This window comes from Engystomops pustulosus, chromosome 5, assembly GCF_040894005.1.
Source record: "Engystomops pustulosus chromosome 5, aEngPut4.maternal, whole genome shotgun sequence".
Classification (NCBI taxonomy): Eukaryota; Metazoa; Chordata; class Amphibia; order Anura; family Leptodactylidae; genus Engystomops; species Engystomops pustulosus.
In genome coordinates, this window is record NC_092415.1 from 168465310 (window position 1) to 168479571 (window position 14262).

General features: G+C 45.8%; 1 protein-coding gene and 1 long non-coding RNA gene across 4 annotated transcripts in view; one reads left to right on the plus strand and one right to left on the minus strand.

Moving 5' to 3' along the window:
- NFE2L3 (NFE2 like bZIP transcription factor 3) overlaps positions 1–4198 on the minus strand; it is a 41340-nt gene extending 37142 nt beyond the window's left edge. Inside the window, exon 1 of the mRNA XM_072153750.1 lies at positions 3460–4198. Coding sequence (XP_072009851.1) covers positions 3460–3972 — 513 coding nt within the window. The 5' untranslated portion in view covers positions 3973–4198. The remainder of the gene's footprint in view (positions 1–3459) is intronic.
- LOC140133495 (uncharacterized) overlaps positions 1–14262 on the plus strand; it is a 52803-nt gene that overhangs the window by 2733 nt on the left and 35808 nt on the right. The window lies entirely within an intron of this gene.

A 14262-nucleotide genomic window follows, 5' to 3' on the forward strand; every position in this document is an offset into this window, starting at 1 on the left:
TCTTAAGAACAAATCGAGCAGCATCTTCTGTGTTGTTGTAAGTATGGGTCATCGGACCTGCATTCAGGTTGGGGTTTGGCTACAAATCGGCATGGGCTGCATCCAATGGCACCGCATGCATCTTAACTTATTTAAAGGGCATCTACCACCAGGATGAAGGACTCCAGGCTCCATATGTGGTAATAGAGCCCATCAGGCTCATTTGCATACAGTCTTTCATCCTGGGGGTAGATGGTGGGAAATGGCACATAAGATCTGCGCAGAATTCAAAATCCATGTGTGAAAATAAAATTTATGATCGCAACTTATCTTCTGTAGGATTTAAAGGGGTTTTCCTGCAAGAACAGATAAATGCTAAGACAGGCTCAAAATTTCCTTGAGAAAAAGTACTCATGTAAAACAGTCCACAAGGCTCCAATAAGAAAGCTTACAGGGACCTGTACAAGAAATCTCTATTTATGGTCTGATCTTGTAACACGGGAAATGTCCATAAGGTCGTTTCCACACACATTCTATGTGGGGATGTCCCTATACATCGCTATTGCAACCCAGCAGCATGCTCTATCTTTCTATGTGTTTGCGACAATGCTGTGCCGTTTCTTATAGAGAGGGGAGACCCTACTTCTCTCCAGCGTGCTGCCGTGAGCCCACCCAGCGTTGGCCGGGCGAGCATATGTGCTGTTTGGCCCGTTTTTAAGCAGTCTGTTAAAAAACGCATCCGTTTTGAACCAGTTTTACTTAAGATAACCGAGAAAACCGGACAAAAACGGATGCGTTTTCAAGAAACGCATGCAGTTTTTAAAAACCCATGCGTTTAACGGACTGCTTAAAAGCGGGCCAAAACCGGGTTCAAAACGCCATGTGTGACCACACCCTCAGGCATACCCCTCTCCATTGCAATGCATTAGGTGGGACATGTCCTATCTTTTCCCCGTGTGCAGCACTGTATCGCTCCGTGCGGCCATTGCCTTCTGTGGGGGTTGTATATATACGGCCGCAAGCTTTGGATGAAATGCCCCACAGACTCTTATTGTATATACATAATCATTGTACATACATACTCACCTTACAATACTCTGCGTAACTCCTCTTCCTCCTCCCGCTCACGTAGAACAGAGTGGACAGAGACGCATCCGTGTACTCTGCCCGCAGGGCACACCAGGACGTTAGTAGCAGTCGTCGCTGCCAATGTCATAGTGAGCACCGTGGGCAGAGCGCATGGATGCATCTCTGTCTGCTCTGTTCTACGTGAGCGGGAGAAGGAAGAGGAGTTGGTCGGAGCATTGTAAGGTGAGTATGTAAGTTTATTTTTTTATACACTCGTGTATAACCCTAGTGGGGGTTCTTCAGCATATTTTTTTTGTTTGAAAACTCAGCTTATACCCAAGTATATACGGTATATGAACTATCTCCCTGAGGGCGGTGACACGCGTCATTTTTGTCACGTTTCTGTTGTGATTTAGAACGCATTGAAAACATGCATTTTTACGCTTGCATTTTACAAATGTTTGCTTGCGTTTTTAAAAACGCCATGCTTGATGTGCAGTAATTGCATGTTGCCGTGTCTCTTGGAATTTGTAAAAATGCAGTTATCTTCTCCCTGCTGTTTGCGGTGTGCATTTAGAAACGCATGTGATTACATGCACAAATGCGTTTTCAAAAACGCAATGAAAACGCACACCTCAAAAAACGCAGTAAAAAAATGCAGGGGAGAAAATGCCAAGTTAAGACACTTTAACCAAAAACCCATTGAAAAAGCCAAGATGGAAATATGATGCGTTTTTCAAGGATGCAAAAACGCAATGAAAAAAACTTGACAAAAACACCACATGTCACCGGCCTTAAGCTAAATTATTTCTAAAATAACATCAACAACTATGCAAGTCCTTACTTCTAGGCCACATTCACACAGTCAGTATTTCTTCAGTATAAGGGTGGGGACACACGTGGCGTTTTGAACCCGTTTTTAGGCCGTTTTAAGCAGTCCGTTTTTGAAAATGCATGTTTTTTTTTTACCGTTTTTTGTCCATTTCCAATTATCTTAATTAAGATAATTGGGAAAAACGGTCAAAAATTGATGCGTTTTCAAAAACCTGTATAACTGGTATATACACACACAAATAATACTGGTTGCCTGTATCAAGGTTTCATATCCATAATACAGCACCCCATGTGGACTCCTGTATAGTAACATGTCCTACTGCCCTATGCGATCTCCATACACAGCCACATCTACGTGTTCCCTTTCCAGTCTCATATAGGTCATTCACAGCGCATGTCACACAGAGAGGTGTGTTTTATGTGTCTACAGCATCTCCATAGAAAGTAGATTCAATGTACTCCCCCCCAAGAACATTTACTAAAAAAAGCCTTCTGTGAAGTTTGGGGAGCACTTTAGGGTGTTGCCACACATGGCGTTTTTGGTCAGTTTTTCCAAATTATCTTAATAGATAAACAAGTTGTAAGCAGCCAAACGCATGGTAAACGGCCAAAAATGGACTGAAAACGTATGTTTAAAAACGGACCAAAAACACAATGTGGGGCATCACCCTTATACATTTGCACCCATTTAGGTAAAAAAAAATTCTCTGAAATAAGTTTTCATGGTCCTCAACAACCCTGGAGCAGCTTTCAGGACGCCTCTTTAATGTGCACCTGTCTCATTAAACCTGATGACACCTGAGCTTGTAGTCCTCAGATCACCCTCCAGTACACCTCGACAGACCCAGAGAGCTTCCCTTTCTTCTCCCTTAAGACATGAAACTGATCTGCTTGTTGTGAAACAGAAAGCTAAAGGCACAAATCTTAATTGCTTTGCCAAAGATCTCTTCAGGTTATCCGAAAGTTGCACAAGTGATGCAACACCTTGAAAAACTGAACCTTCTGCTTCACATACAAAGATCGACACCCAAAGTGGCAGGATGTGCCAACAACAAGCCACCCCTGCTGCTACACTCTCCCCATCCACAGTCCTGCGTACAAACAAACAGCCTTATTATGTTATTGGATCAACTGCTTGGAAAACAAAGGGAATATGTCAGAGGAGTCAGGAGAGGGGGTTGTGTTCCTTCCATAAATTAGAATAAGGAGAGAAGAAGACAATCTGGGCAGGGCGTGGTACTCAATGCAACAGAAACACACATGATGCCTCCATATTTGTTCTGGGAATAAATAAACAGACCCGATACAATGTATCCACTATCATAATGTTACAATATATCCTGGATTATCTTCCTCCTTACTGTAAAAGTTTTAAAAAAAACCCACATCTAGACACAACCCCTACATTAGGGAATGTGATAAATGACCTTGTCCACACTGTGACCCATCTCTCACTATCACAAATAACATCATACTGTGCAGAAGACATGCGACACATCTCCTGGTGGCTCAGTCCTTGCAGGATCACATGCCCATATTTGCCCATGAATTAAATGAATGATGCCAACCCTTAGTTACCTCTTTGGTATAGTCTCCAGGGGTGGAGGTGGCACCTGTGCCAATGTGTGAGGGGGTGGCATGGCTTGGCTGTAGGCTGCTGCTCCTTGCAGGTGGCTGGCTTGGGCCTTCACTGTTGCTTGGGGTATCTGTGCTGGCACTGCCCTCCTCATTGGAGCCTGCACTGAGCAGGGCACTGCCAGTCTCAGCAGCATCTGCAGAGACTGTGTGCACCAGCCAGGCACTGACCTCAGTCCTGGGGACCCTGGTGTCCCCCAGTGCCCTCACCTCCTCCAGCAGCCTTCTGGCAGTGAAGAACGAGTCCAGGTCTGGGCTCTTGGGGTGTAGGCTGGACCCCTCCCAAGTGTCCCTCAAACTGTGGAAGGGGATCTGAGAATAGGCAGAGCTGCTCCCCAGGATGATCTCCCTGATGGGCGGTAGGTAGGAGTCCAGGTCCACCCTCACCCCGGCCAGGCTCAGCAGGATGGCGAACTGCAGCAGACCTTCTGTCATGTACTTCTTCAGATCCTTCATTGTATCCCTGCCGGGCACTTCAGTCTGCTGCCAGGGGAGGAGGGCACCGGGTGCGGGCAGCGGGCATCACAGGGGGGAGCAGCCGGAATCCCCCCAAAACTGGGAGCAAGACAAAGAGCACGCCGGCTGCTCCACTGCCAGACACAAAGGCATCAATGCTGAGAGCCGGGGACAATGCCGGGCATAGCCGCACTTCCCACGGGCGGGCGGGAGGTGGAGCTGAGGAAGAGGAGGAAGGTGAGAAGACACTCATGTCACGTGTCTCACTGTACAGAGCATGTCACCCTCTGCCCCCTGCAGGTGTATAGCTGCCTAGAGGTCACTGACTGCCCCCATATACCAGAGGATACCTTTCACTGTGGCAGGGCCTCCTCCCTCCCAAATATCTGATGATCCCCATCTTACTCCCTATGTGCAGCTGCCCCGTCTCCCCCCTCACCACAGCCCCTCAGGCATAGGAATAGTTAGTTGTTAGGTGGGTAAAGGCTTTAATAAAGGTGTTTTATTCATCATTTCCAGTGCAATGAAATCACAGAATCTAAAGAAAGGAAGTAGGAGAACACTGGAAACCCTATAAGACTATCTGCAGATTTTCACCCACATTTATTAAGGAATCTACTACTTCCACGTGTATTTACGAAGTCTCTGCGCTTGTACTGTGTGGCGGCTGCATTATGGATGCTACAATACAATACTGTGCCCAGAAACTGGCCCTTTGTGCACATACGGAAGTCTGACAGAAATGTGGCGCACACCCCATAGAATCTGGTGCACGCAGTTCAAGCACATCGACCGCATGCAGCGTGCGCCACATTTATGAAGACCGTGCTCCCGTCTTCATGAAGGTGCCGCACGCTGCACATTAGTGAGGCAAACTACAGTTTGTGTCACTATTAATAAATGTGGGTCTTTTCGTGTGTTTTTTATGCTGATCACATGCAGATGTTTATTTAGTCTGTCTGTACATGTTCCATGCGGATGTGTAATACAGTAACATTACAATGAATGTGATTTGGAAAAAGTCACGTAGACGATGCATTTTTGTTGCTCAGCGCAGAAAATAAAAAAATGATCATCTTACTTTTCTTTTGCGTCCTCAGATTTTTGCAAAAGAACAGCGGTTTTCATGTGAATTCCCTCAGCCTAAAGGGTTGGGTAAAAAAGAGGCAAAAACACATGCAGAAAATCAGCATAAAAAGCACAAATAACTCACCACTAATAAGACGAAACAGCATGAAAAACGCACATAAAAACTATGCGTATTGAATGCGGACTTTGACACGGATTTTCCGCATGACAATCCGCAATGCGCGCAGTGTTGTTTTTTGTGTGTTTATATGTGGATTTTCTGCATGCGCTATTTTCCTCTTTTTTTTCCAGAGGGAATTTTGCACAAATGCAATCTGCACATGTTGTGTATTGTCATGCGGAAAATCCGTGTGAAAATCTGCACCAAATCCGCATCAAATCTACACATTTTTGCTGGAAATGATGTTAGATCCAGTGGAGAAAAAAGGGGGGAAAACACATGCAGAATAATGCACATCAAAAACACACCAGCAATAAAACAAATCCCCATCATAAATACGCCTAAAAAATTTGTGTATTTGATGCAGATTTGGCGGATTTTCCTCATGACAATCCACAACATGTGCAGCCTAAGGCTACATTCACACTAACGTATGGGGGACGCATATACGGCCGACATATATACGTCGATATACGTCCCCCATAGGCAGCAATGGGCGCACGGCACCCTACGGGAGCGGTACGGTGCCGCACACGTGCCGCACCGTACCGTACCCGGGAAAAAGATAGGACCTGTCCTATCTTTTCCCGTAATACGGCGCCGTGCGCCATAGGTTGCTATGGAGAGGGGCGGGGGTGAGCTGCGCTCACCTCCTCCTCCTCTCCCCGTACACTGCCGTTGCCCGCTACGGTACAGTACAGGCGGGCAACAGCAGTGTGAATATAGCCTAAGGGTGCATGGACATGTTGGAGAATCTGCTTAAAAACGCAATACAAATTAAAGGTAAATAAAGCATGAAAATGCATGTAAATCTGCATAAAAATGTACTACTAATAACACAAAACCGCATTAAAGGACATATCCGCTATGTCTGCAGATACCCTAAAACGTATATTTTCTATGACTCCCATCATACACTGAGAAAACTTACTACTACTATTATTCCCAGCAGCATCTTCCTTCACTGCTCCCATCACACACAGAGGGACCTGCCCTCATTTCTCCTTTCATCAAGACCTGTGTTCACCAGCACTGGGCATACCTGGGCAAGTGCCGGACCCAGAGCTGCTGGGAGGGCCCACATAATGATGTACATAAGAAATCCATAGGGGGTGAGGGGGACTTTATATAAAATAACCATGAGGGGCTATTTGGAATGAAAAGTGGAGTCTGTTTTAGTTTCTGAATTTTTAATGCCCCCACGTGAGTTCACTTCAAAGAGGCCCACTGAGGCTCTGTCGCCTGGTGGCCTAATGAAACCTGGATACGACCCTGCCACGTACAACAGGACCTGCACTCCATATGCAGTGTCCGGGTTAGGGGGGGCCCCATGTGTTGCCACTCTCCGGAATGGATGGTAAGGTGTGGTGCACCCCAGTGGGAAATAAGTCCAGAGAGTCAGGGCCTACAGTCAACAGTTACCTTCTATACTAAAGAAATTCAGGCACAAAGTAATACAAGCAAATCAAAGGGCTGACTTCTCCAATCTCCTCCCTGGCAGAAGAAGAAGGGCTAATGCTGAGGGAGGACCTGGGACTGGATCTGTTCTCCTTATATACCTTCCACCAGGGGAGGAGTGGTTATATTTCAGCACTAACACAATGACAAAGACTTACATTGAGTCCCCAAAATATTCTATGACAGCAAGTTTGTAAAGTGTAAACAACTTTCCAGACATCATTTGTCATTCTAAAGGTCACGCTGTCTGCTTTTCTGGTAAACAAGTCTGTTTTTCTTCTGCAAAAAAAATCTTTACTTTACTTGTTTCTCTTTAGTTAGAGAGACACAGTCAGAAATGTCTCTCAATGTTCATTAACCCCTTCCTCTAGTCTATACAAATATAATACTAAACAGAATGTATATAACAAAACTCTATAGATTAATGCAAGTTAACCCTTGATTTAAAATAAAGTGCTCTGTGCACTGCATGATACTAGCCTGTGTTTCTGGACTGAGGGTGCTGGGTGGCTCCTGTTAGAACCAGATGAAGACAGGATAGTGGGAACCCTGAGCTGAGGACTGAGGTGAGTATCACTTTCTTTTTTCTTTACTGATCACATTTTGTCTGGGGGGATGAGGAGTTCTGTATATAATCAATCCGGGGGAGGGGTTTTGAGGGGAGCTGTGTATAATATAACCTATGGTGGCTGTTTATAATATAACCTACAGTATGAGGGGGCTGTATATAATATGACCATGTGGGGTCTGATTGCTATGATAAACTAGGGAATATTTTAGGGGACAGGAGACTGTTCTAATTTCTGTATTTTTAATGCCGCCACAGGTTCACTGCAAAGGGGCCTGCTGAGGCTCAGGGGCCTACTGAAGCCTGAAACCCTGCAAAAGCCCTGTTCTTTGGCTATTTTACAACACCCACTGCTATCCCCACAGTTTTTACTTCTGGACACTCCTCATAAATCATTGAAATTAGGATGTATGACAGTTTCCATCTGAAGTTACCCCTATTTTGTTTATCAAGGTTTCTTTCAATAAATAAGATTTCTATATATGCAAAACCTTTATATAAGAGAAACACCATTGTAGCCATACAGTACATATCATATTAATATACAATAAAAGTAGTCATTACATCACAGCGGCATCTATAACTGGTCTCATATTCATTGTGGTCTCTTTATGGATATTTTCAGTAATAGTTATTTGTTGCAGCTTCATAAAACCTATTGCTGAGGGATGTAAATGTTGGTTACATAGTCCCCAGCCGTGGATGTATCCCAACTAATCACACATTGACTGCGACAGTAATTTCCACAATATGGATACATTTACCACCGAGGATTCAATTACAAATGGCTTACAATCTCATACAATACACTTTATGTGTTTGGGGTGTATTTGTTGGAGTAATCCATTTTATAAGATCTCCTGCCGTTGTCTATAAAGAGACGTCCCTACTGGTCGGAGGAAATAAAACCACATTTAATGTCAGGTCTGGTTACTTTTAAAGAGTTCCTTTGTGTCCCTTATTCTGGGGTAGACATAGTATTATCTCCACAGGTGTGCTAGTTCAAGGAGCTCTGCTACCTCAAAAAAATGATCAAACAATCAGAGTTTTATTATGTTATTATGTTTTAAGACATATAAATATATACAGTACCAGATATATTTTTGTTACTAATTAACTTAAAGCCAAAATATAGTTCTTAAAGAAAGAAAGAAAGCAATGGAAATCCCATCTGAATTTTACTGACATGAATGTTACATAGCGCAGCATTACAGTATACAGTACGGGCCTACACTACAAACACCCAGGGGCGTAACTACTGGGGTAGCAGCCATAGCAGCAGCTAGGGGGCCATAGCGTCAGGGGGCCTGACCATCGACCTGCCACATTAAAGAATGGAGTGTGTCCACCATTATATACATATTAGGGCTAATTCAAGCGGCTGTTTGGGGACCTGGGATCTGGTTGCATAATTTGTCTAGACTTCTATGTCTTCTGGCCGCGATGCGGTGAGCACACGGTGGTCATAAACATCTTATTATATAGCAGTGATGGCGAACCTTTCAGCGGCCGAGTGCCCAAACTGCAACCCATAACCCCGCTTATTTATTGGGAGGTGCCAACCAAAAATTAAAGCAACAACTTATTGCTCCCTGTTCTTCAACAATGTTCGATTGTATTGGCCTCCTGAAGACAAGATGGAAAATTTGCATAATTTTAGCTTCTTTCCAGTCTCCCTCTGTACTCAGAGAATCGTGGGGCCAGCAGAATGTCTTCCAAAGATAATTCGTACCCGTCTACTCATTCCCCCTCTTCCTACATACCCAAGTAAGTATCACTTAAATATATGACTGAAAGCAGCATCTTTTAAGTTGCTTGGAACTGCAGGAAGATTCTTTGAGTCCGGTCTGGTGTACTTGGGTGATGCCTCGGGTGCCCACAGAAAGGGCCCTGAGTGCCACCTCTGGCACCCGTGCCATAGGTTCGCCACCACTGTTATATAGTATATACACATATAGGGAGAAATTTATCATTAGGCGGCTCCGTGGGACAGTTCTATGTCAGTCTTTGGTGCTCTCATCAGATTCATTAAAGTGGCTTTGGCCCTTTAATAAATGTTCTTTTTAAATTTAAAAATTTTCTTTTAAAAATGGCGCAAAATGCACCAAAAGTCACAGGACAAACACCAGCAGGGGGCTGGAATGACGTTGTGACTTTTTGTGACGTTTTAAAAAAGTGCATGAATCTGGCATCAAGTCATGAATCCGGCTTTGTATGGCGTTGCACTGGGGGTAGTTCTTTGTTTACGCCAGTATAGTGAAGTGGCGGGAATAGTCCTTTTGAACAGTGAAAAGTCGCAAAACCCATATATATGCGACTTTTATACTCCAAAAAAACCCAGCAAAACCAATGATAAATATCCTCATTGCGTTTGTGTCAGGCTCCAGGGGTAGTGGATCCACTGGACCACCGCATGAGATCACGTAAGATGACACCTGGGACTGAAATTTAAGTGGCACTCGGTTTTCACCAAAGCCTGTTGCAAAGCAGGTTGGACTTGCTGCGGCGTGCTACCACCAGGTCGTTCCACAGGTGGGACTTTGTCCGCGTTGACAGCCAAGGTGAGGTACACACACATCAAGCAAAATCGTAGTCGGGGACAGGCTGGAGGTCAGGACGGGCAGCACAGGATCAGAGTCGGGGACGCAGCAACAGGTCAGGTCTGGTGGAACACGATCAAAGTCAAACACGGAACCAGGGTCACAACGGGAAATCGATAAACAAGCACAAAGCAGAGAGCACGAAACTCCGTCAGGGTGTGCAGGGAGAGGCTGGAGTAAATAGGATCCTGATTAAGGCCAGCGCCCTGGCCCTTTAAAATCTTCTGAAGCTGGCACGTGTGTGCCCTAGGAGACTGGGACGCGCGGCTGCGGGAGCATAAGCAGGATCGAGGAAGGGTGAGTAGATGTTGCGAGATAGCCAGAGGTCGCACTAACATTTTTCCAGAAGGGTAAAAATACTCCTCTCACCATTTTTGAGGAGTATTTTTACCCGAGGAGGAGTATGAAAATTTCGGTAATACACATAGCACACTCACACAACACACACACTCACAACTCACAGCACACACTCCCCACTCACAGCACACACTCACAGCACTGCACACACTCACGGCACACAACACAACAATGCACAATTTCGTTTTTAAATTCCACGGTTTGTCTGAATCCGTCGGGTTGTCCAACGGCACGCCCCCGATTTTTGTCGCATGCAAGCCGGCGCCGATGCGCCACAATCCGAACGTGTGCGCCAAAAACCAGTGGTAATTCGGTGCAAAATGGAAATGTTTGGGAAACCAGACGGAATCGTGGTCCGTGGACCCTTAGTAAATGTGCCCCATTATTTCTCACACAGACCAGGGAAACAGAATGTTTTTACTTAAAGTCCTGAGAAGAAGAAGAGGACGATGGATCCTCGGTGAGGCCAAAACATAAGTTAAGCAGATGCTGAAGCAAAAATATAGGACAAGAGTCAAGGACAGAACTGTCTCTCAGCAGATTAATCAAAATTATGTTTAAATCATGAGATGAATAGACATTTAACAATATGTCTTCTGAGTGGACAACATGACCCATGGCTAAGACAAGATGACGTCTGGTTGGACAAAATAGCATCAAGTTCCCACCACAAATTACGGTTGTCTCTGTTGTTAGTTTCCAAATGTAGTGTATTGAAAATGCAACCCATTCTCTGCCAACCAGTTACAATGGTGCAAGGAATACATAACAATCTTAACATAAGAACATGTTACCTCATGAAACATATAAAATACCACTTGCGCACAGATGCCATCCCAGCCCCAGCCCCAGGAATTGTGCTCTGGTACAGTACACATGCACACAACCGTCTGTGGTCAATTATGTATCGGTCCTAGAATGGATATTGCGTTGTCTGATGCTGCAAATATGGACTGGAATAGGACCTGTCCTATAGTTTGCGCCACGATAACATGACACATATGGTGCAGTGAGGCAAGATGCACTGTGACTGTACATAAAAGCAGACCATGGGGCCACTGCGTGACGTTGCAAAGCATGGCACAGCCCCAGAAAGTTGTGTTTATGTAGCCTAAGACTTTGCAGAGTTCTTGATTGCGGTCAAGCTCTTCTGACTCCTCAGTGCCGCTGTGCCTGGTAAACCTGCCCATTCACACATCCCTTCAACACTGCCCCTTGCTCATGGCACTACAATCGAGTTTGAAATTTCTGTGCATGTGCAGTGTCATTGTGGGGCCATTAAGCTCATCTCTCCAGAGCTGCATCGCTCATACGCTAGTACTGTGCGCGGCATCGGGTGTGAGTGAGAGGTAGCCGGCTGTGCTCAATTATAGTAATGTGAGCAGGGGACGGGGTCGAGGGGGTGTTTGCGGAGGGGCAGGTTTACAAGGCACAGCAGCAGTGAGGGGGCGGGTTAGATCAAAAAAGTATTTTTTTGGGCCAAAGATCCAAGGTACAGAAGACAGAAAGGAACCATGGAAACACAATTACAGTAATCTGTAAGTTCCTGTTTGGGGTTCATAGTGTGGTTCTGTGCTGATAGGTTTTCTTTAAGCACTCAAGCTCTGTAGTTATCTGTTTAAAGGGGTTATCCGGGTTTTAAAAAGTAGTGAGGGCCAGGCTGGGGAGGGCTATTTAAAAATAATAAACATCCACTTACCTCCTCCTACGCCGCCAATGTCCCGCGCCGCGGTCCCTTCGATCCGTGCCCCTGTTTGTTTACAGGGGCACAGAAGCTGCGCACAGGGAGCTTCCGGTCCGCGATGTGGCCTGCCCCTCCCATCCGTCCCTATCTCTCAGCGTTGTAAGCGCTGGGAGATGGTGTCGGATGGGATTTTTAAAACCTGGATAACCCCTTTAACTAAATGTTTTGTTCATCAAAAGGAAGCCATTTTCAAGACAAATCATTTTTATATTTTTTCTGTGTTTCTCTATTTATCTGGTTCTTTTTTCATGTCATTTTGTTGTCCTCCCCAGACCAATATCTGTTCCCCTCCCCCTCTTGTGCAGACTGCTCATTATTGCATATAATGATTTAGAGTGCTCACTAAATGGCATTTTATTGGAGCTTTCACCATGGACTCGCTAAAGCTATGAGGTCACCAGATCAAAATGCACCAACAATATCAGCCATAGGCACTGCGACGTGATAAATAATGTATACAAGAAGAAGGGGAAAAAAGACACATAAATCCAAAAGGTATCTATTTAAGCTAAAGCCATGCAGTAACATTTTTAACAAGTTAACATGGCTCTAAGAGTCACTATGAGATGACACCCCACAATCCATATGACTTTACTGTATCTTCTCTACAAATGAGTCAATTATTTTGACATAGAAGAAAAGACATAAGTGTTAAATTGTCAGGGTTCAGGGTCTGTGGAGAGATGGTACTAGCCGACACCTGGGACCGGAGTCTAAGTGCCACCTGGTCTTCACCTGATGCCACCGCAAAGCGGGATCGTCTTGCTGCGGCGCGGTGCCACCAGATCATTCTACAGGTGTGACTAGCCCGCGGTGACAGCCAAGGTAGTAATGCAGGACACAGTCCAAGCCTGGGACGACAGCGGCTGGAACAGAGGAGCAGGAACACAGAATAGGAATGGGAGTTCGGGATGCGCATTGGTGGAGGAAGGCGGAGCTTGTAGGCCACTTGATGGATGCACTTGATTACCTCAAAGGGACCAGGGAACCGGGGACCAAGTTTGTAGCTTTGTAGCTTCAGTTGGATGTTTCTAGAGGATAACCACACCTTGGCAACTGTAGAGAAGACAGGAGGAGCTCAACGTTTCTTATCAGCCTGTGTCTTGGTGCGGTCTGTGGCTCGGAGGAGAGACTGGCGGGTCTGGCCCCAAATTGATTTGAGGTCCTGCACCAGATCCTCTACCACTGGGACATCAGAGGGAGTAGACAGCGAAAGAGGAGGATGAGGGATTCGTCCGTAGACCACAAAGAACGGAGCCGAGCCGGTAGACACAGAGTCCAGGGAATTGTAGGAGAACTCAGCCCATGACTGGCTGAGACAAAGTGGCGGTGGTAACAGCCCAAATTCTGGTTCACCCTTTCTACTTGGCCATTCGACCGAGGGTGGTAGGCAGAAGAAAAGTCAAGGTTGACTTGCAGCTGGTTACACAAGAAACTCCAGAACTTGGACATATGTTTGAGGAATACACTGCCAAGCCATGGAGAAGACGGAAGACCTGGAAGGGGAACAAAATGGGACATCTTGGAAAACCGGTCCATCACCGCCAGTATTGCCCGAGGAGACAGGCAGATCAGTGATAAAGTCCATTGCCACATGAGACCACGGGTGACTGGGTATTGGCTACAGAAGTAACAGTCCAGGCGGTTTGAGGCGAGAGGCTTTGTTGCAGGCACAAGAGGAGCAGGATCCCACAAACTCCAGATGAGGGCCACGGAAAGTTGCACCCCTGGGTGCCCAGCCATAAGTGAAGAATGTCCCCAAGACAGAATCCTCTTCTGGAGGGCTGGTACGTAACATACGTCTTGCTGGGAGGTAGCTTCTGAAGATCCACCAGACCTGCAACAACAAGCTGGCTCTTCTACAACAACATCCGAAGCATGGGACAGTGCATCAGCCTTGACATTTTTGTCTGCAGGACGGAAATGAATCAGCAGGTTGAAGCGAGAGAGAAACAATGAACAACGGGGGATTTAGGTGCTGGGCTGTCTGGAGGTACAGTAAGTTCTTGTGATCTGTGTACACACAAACGGGATGGAGAGCTCCTTTCAGTAGATAACGGCATTCTGCCAGAGCAAGTTTGATGGCTAACAGTCACCAATTGAATAATTTCTCTCTGCGTGAGAAATCGTCTTTGAAAAGAAGGCGCACGTGAGAGTTTGCCCCTTAGGCCCTCTCTGGGTGAGCACAGTCCAAACCCAGGGTGACAGCGGGAGAACAGCGCTGGAAGAAACACTGGAAATCACGGCTGGAACACAGGAGCAGGCACACGGAACAGGAACGCAGGAACAGACTGGAACACGGGAACAGGAACAC